The 13817-nt window shown below is 34.9% G+C and overlaps 1 protein-coding gene across 2 annotated transcripts; it reads left to right on the plus strand.

The window, feature by feature from the left end:
* Nucleotides 1–156: 156 nt before the first annotated feature.
* GCG (glucagon) lies at nucleotides 157–10210 on the plus strand. 2 transcript variants are annotated; one of them, XM_061135223.1, is made up of 6 exons: nucleotides 157–302; nucleotides 3356–3456; nucleotides 4923–5084; nucleotides 7074–7211; nucleotides 8946–9089; nucleotides 9737–10210. In XM_061135223.1, exons 2-6 carry the CDS (start codon nucleotides 3365–3367, stop codon nucleotides 9741–9743), a joined length of 543 nt encoding a protein of 180 aa, XP_060991206.1. In that variant the 5' UTR covers nucleotides 157–302; nucleotides 3356–3364; the 3' UTR covers nucleotides 9744–10210. The 2 variants fall into 2 exon arrangements, with proteins under 2 accessions (XP_060991206.1, XP_060991207.1); XM_061135224.1 differs by lacking the exon at nucleotides 9737–10210 and having other exon boundaries at nucleotides 8946–9093.
* Nucleotides 10211–13817: the final 3607 nt, after the last annotated feature.

A 13817-nucleotide genomic window follows, 5' to 3' on the forward strand; every position in this document is an offset into this window, starting at 1 on the left:
AACCAAAAAAAAAAAGCAAGAGTAAATAAAAAGTTTCCTGGTCTCCGAGTTCCCACCCAATATAGGCTTATCATGCAGATGAGCAAAGTGAGTGGGTGAGTGAAATCGTTTGTAACAAAAACCCATTATTCACAGATGAAAAATTTATATTGTCAGCATAATATCTGCAAGGCTCAACACTGCTGGAGAGTATATAAAGGCAGTGAGCTTTGGTGCACAACTACAGAACTCAGGCCACTGCACACCCAGACGAGGGCTCAATCTCTCTCCACCTGCTCTCTTCCACCTCCTGGTGTCAGAAGGTAAGAGTAATAATGAGTGATTGTAAGATTGTACATTCTGTTTAGGGTACAGTGAAGTGTTCGTAAGGGGGCAAAGTATTATGAATTAAAGTGCTGTTTTTTCAACTTATACTTTGTTATTATAATACGCGGGGCAGAATTGAAATGAAGCGAGTCAAAGAAATAATTCAATGAAAAGATATGAGATAGAAAGAAAAACAAAGATTCAAATCAAGACACTTATTACAAAATTTAACTAATGAAAATTGCATTTTAAAAATCAGTGGTGACATTTTGAAAAACAAATATTTTTCTTTGGATTCGATAAATGTGTATATTGTTTTGAACAGAAGGCGCCTTTTAAACAGCAGAAATGTGCCCATTAGAGAGGTTATAATAGTAATTGATTCTTACCAATGAAAACGTATGGTTTTCCAGAAGAGCAGAATCAACAGCATCATTCAAATATTCAAATTTCTGATAAGGCTATCAAGAAATCAAAGTCCATAAAATCAGTTCTTTGTAGATAAGACATAGCGTATTTAGGGCAGAGAAGAAATGTCATCAGTTATTGGGAATTCTGTGGATGGAGCTGAGTAAAAGCACAGATTAATAATTACTATGTTTTGGGGACCAATAGTAATAAATAAACTATCTAAAATGTTTACATTTCAAAATGAAATTTTAGTAAATACCTTAAGAAAAAAAATCAGATGTTCTAAAGTACCTATTTAAGCTCTTAAGGACAAGGAACAACTTTACAAAGATCTTCAGTGAGAAAATGATTTCATGGTGTTTTTTGTGTTTGTTGGTTTTCACCTCTCCCCATCAGATTCAGGATCTTAGTTTCCTGACCAGGGATCAAACCTATGGCCCCTGTATTGGGAGCATAGTGTCTTAACCACTGGACCACCAGGGAATTTCCATGTGGTGTGTGTTCTTCCACACATCCTAATTAATACCTGTGAGAAGAAATTATCTAGCCAGTTTTAAAAGAATTTATTTGGCCTATGGCACCAGTATACTTAGGGATATACTATATAATATATGTCACCTTGCCTAGATCAAAGATTAATCTTTGCCAAAGACTTCCTATTTAGGAAATAAGATTGGTACCACATCTCCTTTTAAATTTGAGTGGAAATATATAGGTTTTATTTATAACTGCAGACTCTCTCTGTAGGCTAAAGCAGGGGTGGGAGAGTAATTGGAAAGTCTCTCCTTACTGAATGAGATTTTGATACCAAAATGATGCAAATGTTTGCTTTCTCAAGTAGCAGTATTCAAAAATCCTTATTCTTAAATGTTTCACAATTCTGTTGACTTTTACACAGTGAATAAATAAAGTTTCAAAAATCAGTTACTTATTTGAATAGAAATATTCTACTGCCTCGGGAGGACTTCAAACACTGACTTCTATATTGTTGTTTCTTATACCAGCTCTCCCAGAAACTACCTGCTCCATATCTGCCTCCAGAGAATATAATAGAAGATATTGTAAAGCCTTTAAGGACATTACATGAAAGCAATTATAGTTTTCAGTTGACTTTCCAACAATGATGTAATCCTAAAGAGGAATGTTTGCTTTAATTTTTTATGTTTCTGAAAATATGAATTTATAATTAAAAATTGCAATCAAAGACCCTGCCTATATATTTGGCAAGGTTTCCAAAGTTTGCCAACTGTAGCACAGAAGCACACCAAATTAGTAATTGAATATTGGTGAATAAAGGATGAACATGTAATGCCTATTGTGTTGCTTTATCTGATTGATCATTGAATCTAAAAGGCAACATTTCAAAGGAAAAATAAAAATACCACTGCAGGTATTTACAGCCCTCATGTTTTAATGCCAAAGAAAGATAGGAAGTATGGCCAAGATGTTAAAGACAAGGTTGATAGTTTAAAATGATAATATTTGTAAAATACTCATTTCAAACCAAATGCCATTTGCTAAAAATACTCAGTCAAATTTTTAACAAATAAGCATAATCAAACTTGGATTGAAATCCCCACTTCTCAAAGTAAATATGGTCGGGCTTGAAAGAAGCAGAGAGAAGTTTACAACAAACACTGGACTTGAGGTTTTCATTCAGAAAGTAGAGATGCTTGTCCTGTGGGGTCATTCTGCCCCACACTCATGCTGGTTCCACCCCACCCCATCCACAGTACATCATCATGTCCTTGGCATCCTATGCCCTCACGGGGCATCTGCTTATGATGCAAGGTATCTTGCAACATGGTCTAGGGTGTCACTAGCAGTGAATGACACATCCTGGACTCAGTCCAATTATAAAACAACCTGGGGACTTCCAAGACTTCAGAAGCAAGCATTAATTTTCTTTATGACAGTGATCTCTTAGTTTCTTAGTTGTGATTGTTCAAGTTGCCAGAAGCATTAGTTCTTGTTGCAAATTGCTTGTCTTTAAAATGATTTTTTTCCTTTAATTTAGAACAGGTCAAAGCACCCTAAAATACCTCAAATCTGTTGGCCGCTTTATAATTACAGAGTCTAGACCAAGTTACACTATTTAAAATATAAATGAATAATACATCTGAACCGACAGCTGGTATGCCAAGTTGTAGCCTGAGGCTGCTTTAAGATGGTTGAAATGCAGTATAATGTAAACGCTTGGAAGTGAAGGACTATTAATTGAAAGCCAGACTGATAGTGAAGAGGGTGGGATCATGGATAAGGTGCCATTCAAGCTAACCATATGTAGCATATCATCTACAGTGGGTATTTTCAATGTTTATCATGGACATTTTTAATTTCAAGTCTGGAAATGAGCCTTCCAATTATTAACAGAAGTATCCTACACTAATGAAAAAGCTCCATAGTGCTACACATCTTTTGTATTCTTTTTAGCCACAAAAAAAAAAAAAAAAAACCCTGCAAGAAAAACATATTATAATATTTTAAATTAAGCTAGAAATATAATCAAAATAAAACTGATGACTAGTTTTTTCTTTCTACTCTCAATATTTACTTAGTCAAAACTCAACTAATTCACCTGACACTTTTAAATATGGCTGAGTGTCTTTATGTCTCCCCTGACTCTGTGTTTAAACAGGCAGCAAAAATGAAAAGCCTTTACTTTGTGGCCGGATTGTTTGTGATGCTGGTACAAGGCAGCTGGCAACGTTCCCTTCAGGACACAGAGGAGAAATCCAGGTATTAAATCTTTAGATTTGAACTAACATAGCACTATGCTTATAATACAGCCCAAGATAACTGTGACTAGTAAGGAGGTCTCAGCAATTTGGAATAAATGCCCTGCACAGTTTTCAAATGTTTAAAGTATCAATGTGATAAAGGCTTTTCCAGAGTATAGATAGGAGTATGTTATTTCCTAACCAAAGGAGTGGAGAATGTTGAAAAATATGATACATGGGAAATTATAGCTCTTCAAAATCTTTGGCTGATCCTATCTGTCCATTCATCACTCACACTGCCTGGTAGATCATTTTAATTATTCATACCAACTTTTTCTTTTTATTTATTTTAAAAAATAACATTGTTTCCTATTAATTGTAAAATTAGTAAGAAATTTTACATGCACATTCATGATAGACAATATGCTTGTACTATATATAAATACATCCCAGGTCATTTACAGCTTTGTATTGTATTTTTTCTCTAAGAATTGTATTGTTAGATTATTTTTATAACATTACAAATATCTATTAAATGTGTGATATTTAATTACTACATATTATTTCATCTGATAAATGTACAATATTTATTTAGCTGCCCCTCCTCTTTTGAATACTTAAGAGTTCTTCAAATTTTCCTACAAAAAGCCTGCCAATAACATTTTTCCTACATTTCTTACTATTTTCTGAGGATTTATTTCTAGTGGTAAAATAATTATGTCAAAGGATTTGAATGAGTTTAAATTTTTTATAATATCTTGCCAACTTGCTTTCCAGAAAACTAATACACATGCACATTCCCACTGGCATTATAGAAATATTCCTCTCACAATATCCTCCCCGGTATTTAATCCTTGCTAATTTGACAGGTAAAAATAGTATCTCATTTCTATTTTGAGTCTTAATCATATTGAATATTTCCCTACATAGCCATGCCAACCAACTGTTGATTATTGGCATGTGGATTATCCACTACATAGTTTCAAATTAGCAAGTGGGCTTTTTCTTTTCTTTCTCTGAACTTTTAATTGTCTTTCCATTAGCTGCCACATAACCAGGTGATGGAGCTACTTTTTTATAATAATATATGCAAAACAGAATTTGGAATATAAATCTGCTGCCCAAATAAAAATGATTTGGGACGCTTCACTCTTTTAAAATATTCAAAGCGTGTTGCTCTCTTCTGGCATTATTAACATAATGAGCAAATGAATTTGTTGAAAAAAAGCTTTATTTAATCCTATTTCAGAAAAAGAGAAGCCAGTTGAAAAATCAGTTGCTAGAATTCCAAATCAGAGTGTATTCAACTCTGGTAAAACCATGGGATTCCCATGGCAAATTAAGGTCTTTCTGAACTGCCAACTAAAATGTTCAGGGAACCTGCCTTCCAGCTTCATGTGGTTCTATATTTTGTAGAGAAGCTGCTTCTCAAGTGAATCTACTCTTGAGGAGAGATATAGTTGCACCAATCACTGTTCTTCACAGTTCATTCCCAGCTCCCCAGACCGACTTGCTCAGCGATCCAGATCAGATCAATGAAGACAAGCGCCACTCGCAGGGCACATTCACCAGTGACTACAGCAAGTACCTGGACTCCAGGCGTGCCCAGGATTTCGTGCAGTGGTTGATGAATACCAAGAGAAACAAGTAAGAATTTGAACCTGATCAGAAATGTACACTCAAATGTATTACCTAAATATGTCTAAAATTCTTCCTGACTTACTTAAGTTATCATACATATCAAATAATGCTCATAAACTCACTTGATTCTGATGATTTTTAAGCTTGGTGGTGGTAACCTCCACATTATGCCTTTGCATGTCCCACATGTCACCCCTTCAAAACTCTTATCTACCCTCAAATGGGACATAGACTTTAAATAATTTTCTCAACTTTGGTCTTAGCAATATTTACTCTGTTGCCCATTTTACTTTAAAACTGAAAGCTGACTTTTATGAAACTGCAAGGTTAGGAATTTAATTCCTGACCAAAAGACAAGATCAAATTCATTCTCTTGTAGGGTTCAAACTTATGACTATGATCACATTCAAAGTATCCTCTAGCCAAGTTCATCACGGTAAGGAATGGAAACAGATGCAGTCTTTTTCTTGTAGAATACAATCCAAGATACACATTAAAATTACAGCCTAGCAGCACAGCATAAAGAGAGAAGAAGGCACATAGGAACACAAGCCTATCGTAAGGCATACATTTTAATGCTGAATTTCTTTGACAGTGTTGGGGTATTTGCTACATGAGGCTACTGGAGGAAATCAGCCACAAGGGTTTCACAGGGATGGTGGAATTTCACAATTTCTTTGGAGGGTGGCCCATAAAGGGAGGGAGTTATGCATGCAAAGTAGCTGAAGGAATCTAAAAATCAGGAAAAGGAATATATTTGTCCGGATAGAATGGAGAAGGGTAGAGAGAAAGAGAGAAACCAGCAAGAAGAATTAAAGAGGATTGTTGACCAAAAATTCTTAAAGTGGAGAGTACAGGAAAGATGGTGATCATGGTCAAAGAAGACACTAGAAGTTCTTGCTAAGGATTACAGATGGGGCTTCCCAGGTGGCTCAATCGTATTGAATCCGCCTACCAATGCAGGAGACATAAGAGATGCAGGATCCGTCCCTAGGTCAGGCAGGTCCCCTGGAGGAGGAAATGGCAACCCACTCTAGTATTCTTGCCTGGAAAATTCCATGAACAGAGGACCCTGGTGGGTTACAGTCCATGGGGTCACAAAGAGTCAGACATGACCGAGTTACTAAGCCTGCATTGGTGAAACAGGAGAAATAACAAATTTGAAAAAATGCAAACTGTCTTCATTTCTAGAGAGACAATGCCACAACTTGACAAATGAATGTAAAATAATCCTAGCTCCCAGGCAGTTTCTGTTGTGTTTAAGATAAAACCTTCCAGGGCTTATATGTGATGGAGCAACTGACCATCTTTCTGGTCAACCCTTCCATGGGGCATTCTGTACACACCTGAGGGTGATGTAGGGTCATTTTCTTAGCTTTCCTCACTGCTAGCCCATTACACATTTCCTTTAATCCATTATCCTGTGGTCCTTTCAATGACATTTTGTGACACTCCTTTGCTTTCCTTTGATTCAATAAACTAATTCTGACCCCATGTGTCAGAGTAGGAAATAGAAACCCACTCCAGTATTCCTGCCTGGAAAATTCCATGGACAGTGGAGCCTGGCAGGCTACATTCCATGGGGTCACAAAGTGAGCGACCGAGCATGCACACACGACCCCATGTGTACAAATGACAAGCTGCTGCTTTGTTTGCAAGTGGCATGGCACAGTAGCTAGCCCTCATGCTTTTGGACTGAAGTAAGGGCAGCTTTAAGAATTAATGACACAGACAAGCAGAGGAGGTGAAAATGGGTCACTGGGTGGAGTGAGGGAGCTTAGCCTCCCTTAATTGTCATTAGACTGCCCCCATCAACCTTCACTCCTAATAATTAATGCAGCTTTCTGATGAGTCCGCTACACAACCTCATCTCCCCAAATCTCCCTCTAAGCCCCCTCCACACAGAATCCAGAACCCGAAGCTGCCATTGCTTATAGGTGAGAACCATATTGCTAAAGAGACAGATCTTCAATTTAACTTTCACATTTCTTTCAGGAATAACATTGCCAAACGTCATGATGAATTTGAGAGACATGCTGAAGGGACCTTTACCAGTGATGTAAGTTCTTATTTGGAAGGCCAAGCTGCCAAGGAATTCATTGCTTGGCTGGTGAAAGGCCGAGGAAGGAGAGAGTAAGTCTGTATATTCTTATTTAATTTTTTTTTTTTTTTTTTTTGCTTGATGCTGAAAACTTAGATTACAGTTATCCATAAATGGATCTGCATTATGAAGCCATTAATATAGTCTCACAAAGTAAGGAAATAACTCCTGTTGGTGGGAGACAGTTTACAAAAGTTTCATCTGTTCTATCTTTCAGAGCAAGTATTAATGATAGCGTCACACAGGTTACTATTTATCCCCCAGTATTAGTTGTATTAAAAGGTATTAATTTGCTAGTCCAGGATACTTTTGAAGATAAACAGAGTGTTTCTGATAACTACACCAGGAAAATAAGCTTAAACTAGGACTGTCCCGGAAAACTAGGGATAAGGGAAGAGAAGAAATAATGCTGAAAACTTAGTTTCATTTTAAATATTTACATAGTTTATGTGTTAGTAAGTATTCAGGTAAAAATGTGATGAAGACAGGAAGGAACGAAAGATGTTTAATGAAATGACATTCAAAACAAAGATGTGTGGAAACATTCATCTATTTAACGATGTATCCATTTTTTATGAGACTACAATAGAGATAATCATTAAATTATTATGGTTGAAAATGAGCCTGAGACCTTTAAGTACTTCCTTGCATCTTATCACAACCAAACAGACCCGCCAACCAAAGAGACCGTCTCATTTTCTTGTGACCATTTTGATTGACTTTGATTTATGAAAATCAAGAAATTCATGTTCCACTCTATTTTTATCTTTAGTTGTTTGATTTTTGTTTTTTGGGTTTTTCTGCCGTACCTTATGGCATGTGGATCAACCATGGATCAACCCAGGGCCCCTGCAGTTGGAATCACAGAGTATTAACCACTGGACCATCAGGGATGTCTTTAGTGAGATTTTCAATAAGCGTATTGAGACTTTAAGGAACTCTCAAGACAAAAGGGAACTAGTATTGTCACTGATTTTTAAAACAGCAGCAATAAAATTTATAAAATCAATCCGAAAATAGTCACACAAGATTATTTTACAGTGTTTTAAAGAGATACCAAAAATTGTGTTAAATAAACCAGTCAGAGAAAATATCTAAGGTTTAATCCCTTAAGACTGTACTTGGCAAGGCTGTTTTGCTCATCATTAGTTTTATAGGATATACTATATTTTTCTGAATATGCAACTGCTGCTGCTGCTGCTAAGTCACTTCAGTCGTGTCCGACTCTGTGCGACCCCATAGACGGCAGCCCACCAGGCTCCCCCGTCCCTGGGATTCTCCAGGCAAGAACGCTGGAGTGGGTTGCCATTTCCTTCTCCAATGCATGAAAGTGAAAAGTGAAGGTGAAGTCACTTAGTCGTAAATCCGACTCTTCGTGACCGCATGGACTGTAGCCTACCAGGCTCCTCCGTCCATGGGATTTTCCAGGCAAGAGTACTGGAGTGGGGTGCCATTTCCTTGTCCACATTCTGAATATGGACAAATCAATAGTTTCAATAATAAGTTCTGTGTTGACAATACACTAAACTCTTAGAAGCAGCTGGAATACAGAAAAGGGCTTTGTTTCAGGTCCTGGCTCTGCACTTGGCTACCTAATTCCCTACCTGTCATTCAAGTTTCTATGAGGCTTTTTGTAGTAAGCCCTCTGTAAATAGAAACATATGGTTTTCTCACTGACCCTTACACAGGTTACCAGTGACAGGCAACCAATAAGCATTTCTTTGAAACGTTTAACCAAATGCTGATTTTACCCCTCCATTTCTCAGCTTCCCAGAAGAAGTCAACCTCGTTGAAGAACTCCGCCGCAGACACGCAGATGGCTCTTTCTCTGATGAGATGAGCACCGTTCTCGATAGTCTTGCCACCCGAGACTTTATAAACTGGTTGCTTCAGACGAAAATTACTGACAGGTGACTATATTTTAGTTCATCCCTGAAACCTTCAAAACTTTCATAAATATTATCATACTGCTGTAGGTTGTTGCTATGTGAAGGAGAGAGTCTTTACTCTTTTGGTATACAATCAAAATTATGAATCATTCAAGAGTATATTATTATATTTGTTTTTGATCATTACAATTTTATCCTTTCACTCATTGATTCCAAACACTTTTCCTGAATGTTGGTAAGGGACAAGTCATTAGGAATACAGGTATGGAGATGTTAAGCTGGTCATGTATTAATAATATTGCAAATTTCTGTGTATGTTGAAATTTTAGCACAAAGTAAAATACCAGTATATGTGATATTTAAATACTTAATGCAATAAGCATAGCAGTAAAATTTAAATGCCAAGATTAACAGGCATGTAATAGCTTGGTTTAATTACTTTTTATAATTATCTGTATACTTTATATTTCTCGCTAGGGCCAAGTTAGGATAAGCCATCTTTGAAGGTAAATATTTGAAGAGTTCAAAACACAAACGGATGCATAAAATGAGAAGATGAACAGCCTTTATCAAAATAAATCATTGAAACATTTTCTGGCTAAATTAACTATCATCTATGTATTATACTATGTTAAATAATCGTATCTCTCTTTTTTTTTAATTTCTAGGAAATAAGTGTGTCATTCATTACTCAAGATCATCTTCACAATATCACCTGCCAGCCATGTGGGATGTTTGAAATTTTAAGTTCTGTAAATTTAACAGCTGTATTCTAAAGCCATATTGCTTGCATGCAAATAAATAAATTTTCTTTTAATATTGTATAACCAAAAGATTATAAATCGAATACACCATTGTCAAAATAATGCTAAAATATCAGCTTTAAAATATGATAATTCAGAATTCTCTTTCTTTTCTTCTGCTAACCTGCTTAGCAATGAAGTTATTTTTCTGTGATATAATTTGTATATATAAATCACTCCAATCATAACATATTTGCATTATAATAAGTTAAGGAGAAGGACTGGTAGCCACAGTTGTGAAATGGGAGAGAGAATTTTCTTCTTGAAACTTTTGTCATAAAAATGCTCAACTTTCAGTATATAAAAAAATAGACTAAATAAAAATTTCAAGCTTCTTCATCAATGTCTGTATTCTCTCTTCTTTAGGGTCCCACTCTTTCCAAATACCCCTGCTTCCTAAATTGGTAAGCCATACTCCAAATCTGATGCACAGATATGGTTTCATGGTTTAAATTGCTGCACAGTACTTTAATGTTTTCAGCCAACAGCAAAAAACCAAGGTATTTTATATTAAAATGTTGAGTTCTCATATTTCTTAAAAAATTAAGTCATCAGGCAATATTAGACCCACAAACCAAATCTCTTCTAAAGATGTGTACCAGTTGCCTCCTTCTGAAAGGTCACATGATTTTCAACTCACTATTGTGCCCCCATACACACACACACACACACACATACCCCACACACACAGATCTGTGTATGTTACACATTTACATTCAGGTAATATGCATAAGTAGCCACTTTCCCTGGCCCACTTTATTTTTATATCTTATTTGTCTGGCACCTGCAGACATTTAAGTTTGTCTATCATACCTTGTACTTTTATCTCCCTGTCCTACAATGTCCAGTATTTTGGGCCAGTCTGGTGCTCATTGCCATGTTAGGGGTATTTTTTTCTGTATACAGACAATGTTGCCAACTCTCTTTCTCTCTTGTATTACAAAGAGATAATAATCACAAAACATTGTGTATGTTTATGGTGAACAACTTGTCAATCTGATGCGGTTGCACTCTTGACACCAAAAGTTAAAACTCAAGCAAAAAGTTACTAAGGAAAAGAAAGACACTTTAAAATGCTAAGTGTTCTGAATCATAATGAAGACCTATAACAGCTGTTAATATTTATACAGCCAATAACACACCAACCACTTTCATAAAGCAGAAGCTACATGAGATTCAAGAAGCAATAGAGATAAACTGATAAAAGGAAATCTAAACTCTTTTCCCTTAACACAAGATAGAGTCAGGAAAACAACAGAGACCTAAATAGCATAATCAATAAGATAGATCTCATAGGCCTAACTGAACTATAAATTCTGATGAAAGAGGATACACATTCTCCAAAATGCAATGAAAAATTCACAAAAATTGACCATATAGTTGGCCACAAAGAAAACCTTAGTTATACAAATAATTGTACAAATTTCTAAGTTTGGAATCATTCAGATCATAGTGGAATTAAGCTAGAAATCAAAAACAAAAGATAGCTTAAAAATTTATAACCACTTGAAACTGGGCAATCACTTCTAAATAAACCATGGATCAAAGACATCATAAAAAAAATAAAAAAACACTTTTGCATTCTATTATAATGAAAACACAATAAATGCAAATAATTGATATAAATAAAACAGTATTTAGGAATAAAATATAGCTTTAAATGTATTTGTTAGAAAAGAAGAAAATTTGAAAATCAATAGCCTAAGGTTTTTTTTTTTTTGAAAATCAGTAGCCTAAGTTTTTAACCTCAAAAAGTTGAAGGAAAAAAGGACAGCAAATTTCAAAATGTAAAAGAATTATTTTAAAAAATGTAAGAGAAAATAATAAAATGGAGAAAATTTGGCACTAAAAATTAGCAAAGCCAAACTTAGTTCTTTGACTAGATTAATAAAATTAATAAACCCCTAGCAAGACTAGGCAAGGAAAAAAAAGGAGGAAAAATTACAAATATCTATAATGAAAGCAGGCCTCTCTAAAGAGCTCTCAAACAATAAAAGAATAATAAGTATATGGTACATAAAAGTTATATGCCTGGTAAATTTGACAATTGGATAAAATGAACAAATTCCTTTGAAAAATGTTGCTTAAATAGACATAAATCGGAAGAAAATCTTAATTGTCCTCTGTTATGGATGGAAATTGAATCTGTTATTTTAAAAAGTTTTCCAGAAAAGAACTCCAGGCCCAGATGGCTTAACAGGTGAATTCTTCTAAACATTTAAGGAAGAAAAACACCAATATTACCTAAGTTCTTCAAAATAAGTAGCAAATAAAAAATATTTTCCAGGTCACTTTATGAGACCAGGATAACCTTGATGAAAAATTCGATGAAGATTTTATAGAAACAGAACACAACAGATCAATCTGACTCATGGACATAGGTAAATAAAATTCTATACAAAACATTGATGAATCAAATCTAGCAATATATACAAGAATTACTACAACAAATTAGAAATTACTACAAACAAATAAGAAATAAGAGAAAACAGCAATATATAAAAATGAATTGGGAAACAACCATTGAAACAGATGAAACTGAAACAAATGTTAGACTGTTGAGAATGTCTATGATATATTAACACAAAATATATTTGAAAACCTAGAAAAGATAGATAAAATTGAAAAGAAAATGTAATCTGTAAAAAATGACACTAACACAGATACAAGAGCTTAAATAAACCAATTTTCATAGAAGAAATGGACAAAGAAATCAAAGAACTATCTCATAAAATGTCACCAGGTCCAGATGGTTTTGCATGGAAATTTTATCAAACTTCCAAAGAAGCTGGTAGTCACAATACTTCATAAGTTATTCCAGAGGCTAGGGGGAGAAAAGAAGAAAAAGAATTTTCTAAGTCTTTTTATAAAGAGAGCATAAAATTGATACCTAAACTTGATAAAGATAGAAGAAAAAAAACAGAAAATTATAAGCTAATTTCACATATGAGGCTGATTTTAAAATCCTAAAAATCCCAGAAAATAGAATGCAACAGCATATTAAAAATATTAGATAGCTGTACAGCAACCAACACATTGTAAAGGAATTATTCTCCAATTAAAAATAAATTTAAAAAATAATATACTATGTTTAAATTTAGTTTATTCCAAAATTATCCAGGGTGGTTCCATATTAGAAAACCAATTATTGTAATATACCATATTAAGAGATTTAAAAAGAAAAAGTTTATCATTATCTCCACACAGGCTGCATATAAAAATATAATAATATAGAATTAAAGTGTTGAGCTTCCCTGGTGGCTCAGACAATGAAAAATCCGCCTGCAAAGCAGGAAACCTGGGTTCAATCCCTGAGTCAAGAAGATTCCCTGGAGAAGGAAATGGCAACCCACTCCAGTATTCTTGCCTGGAGAATTCATTCCATGGACAGAGGAACCTGGTGGGCTTTAGTCCATGGGGTTGCAAAGAGTTGGACACTATTGGGCGACTACCACTTTCACTTAATGCATTACCGGTTTATAACAAATTTGTAAAAGTCAGCAGCCTAAATGGTGGCAAAGCTATGGCACTGGAAGTCTCATATATTCTGAGTGATAGTAAAAATGAGATGGTCACGTGGGAAAACTGGCAATTTGTTATAAATTTAATATACGCATGTTATATATATTACCTAAAGAAACAGATTCTTATAAACAACCTAAATACTCATCCATCTGTAGGATACTGGTTGAATGAATCAAGTTGCTTCAACAAATGGACAAACTGTTTGCATAGCCATTGAAAAATGTGTGTGTGTGTGTGTATGATTTGAACAAGGTTGTTCTAGCCAAAATATTGGAAATCCAAATGTCCATAAACAGAAGAATGGACAGAAAACTGGCATTTCTTCCAATAAAATGTTATACAGCAATAAAAGGACAAATTATTATAATGCTGGCAACAATATGAACAAACCTTGCAAATGATATGTTATACAAAATTATCC

Source organism: Dama dama, chromosome 33 (assembly GCF_033118175.1).
Source record: "Dama dama isolate Ldn47 chromosome 33, ASM3311817v1, whole genome shotgun sequence".
NCBI lineage: Eukaryota > Metazoa > Chordata > Mammalia > Artiodactyla > Cervidae > Dama > Dama dama.

Coding starts and splice junctions, on each gene's coding strand:
- GCG (XM_061135223.1), top strand. CDS start 3,365: ATGAAAAGCCTTTACTTTGTGGCCGGATTGTTTGTGATGCTGGTACAA. Junction 5,085..7,073: donor ATGAATACCAAGAGAAACAA/GTAAGAATTTGA, acceptor CATTTCTTTCAG/GAATAACATTGCCAAACGTC. Junction 7,212..8,945: donor AAAGGCCGAGGAAGGAGAGA/GTAAGTCTGTAT, acceptor TCCATTTCTCAG/CTTCCCAGAAGAAGTCAACC.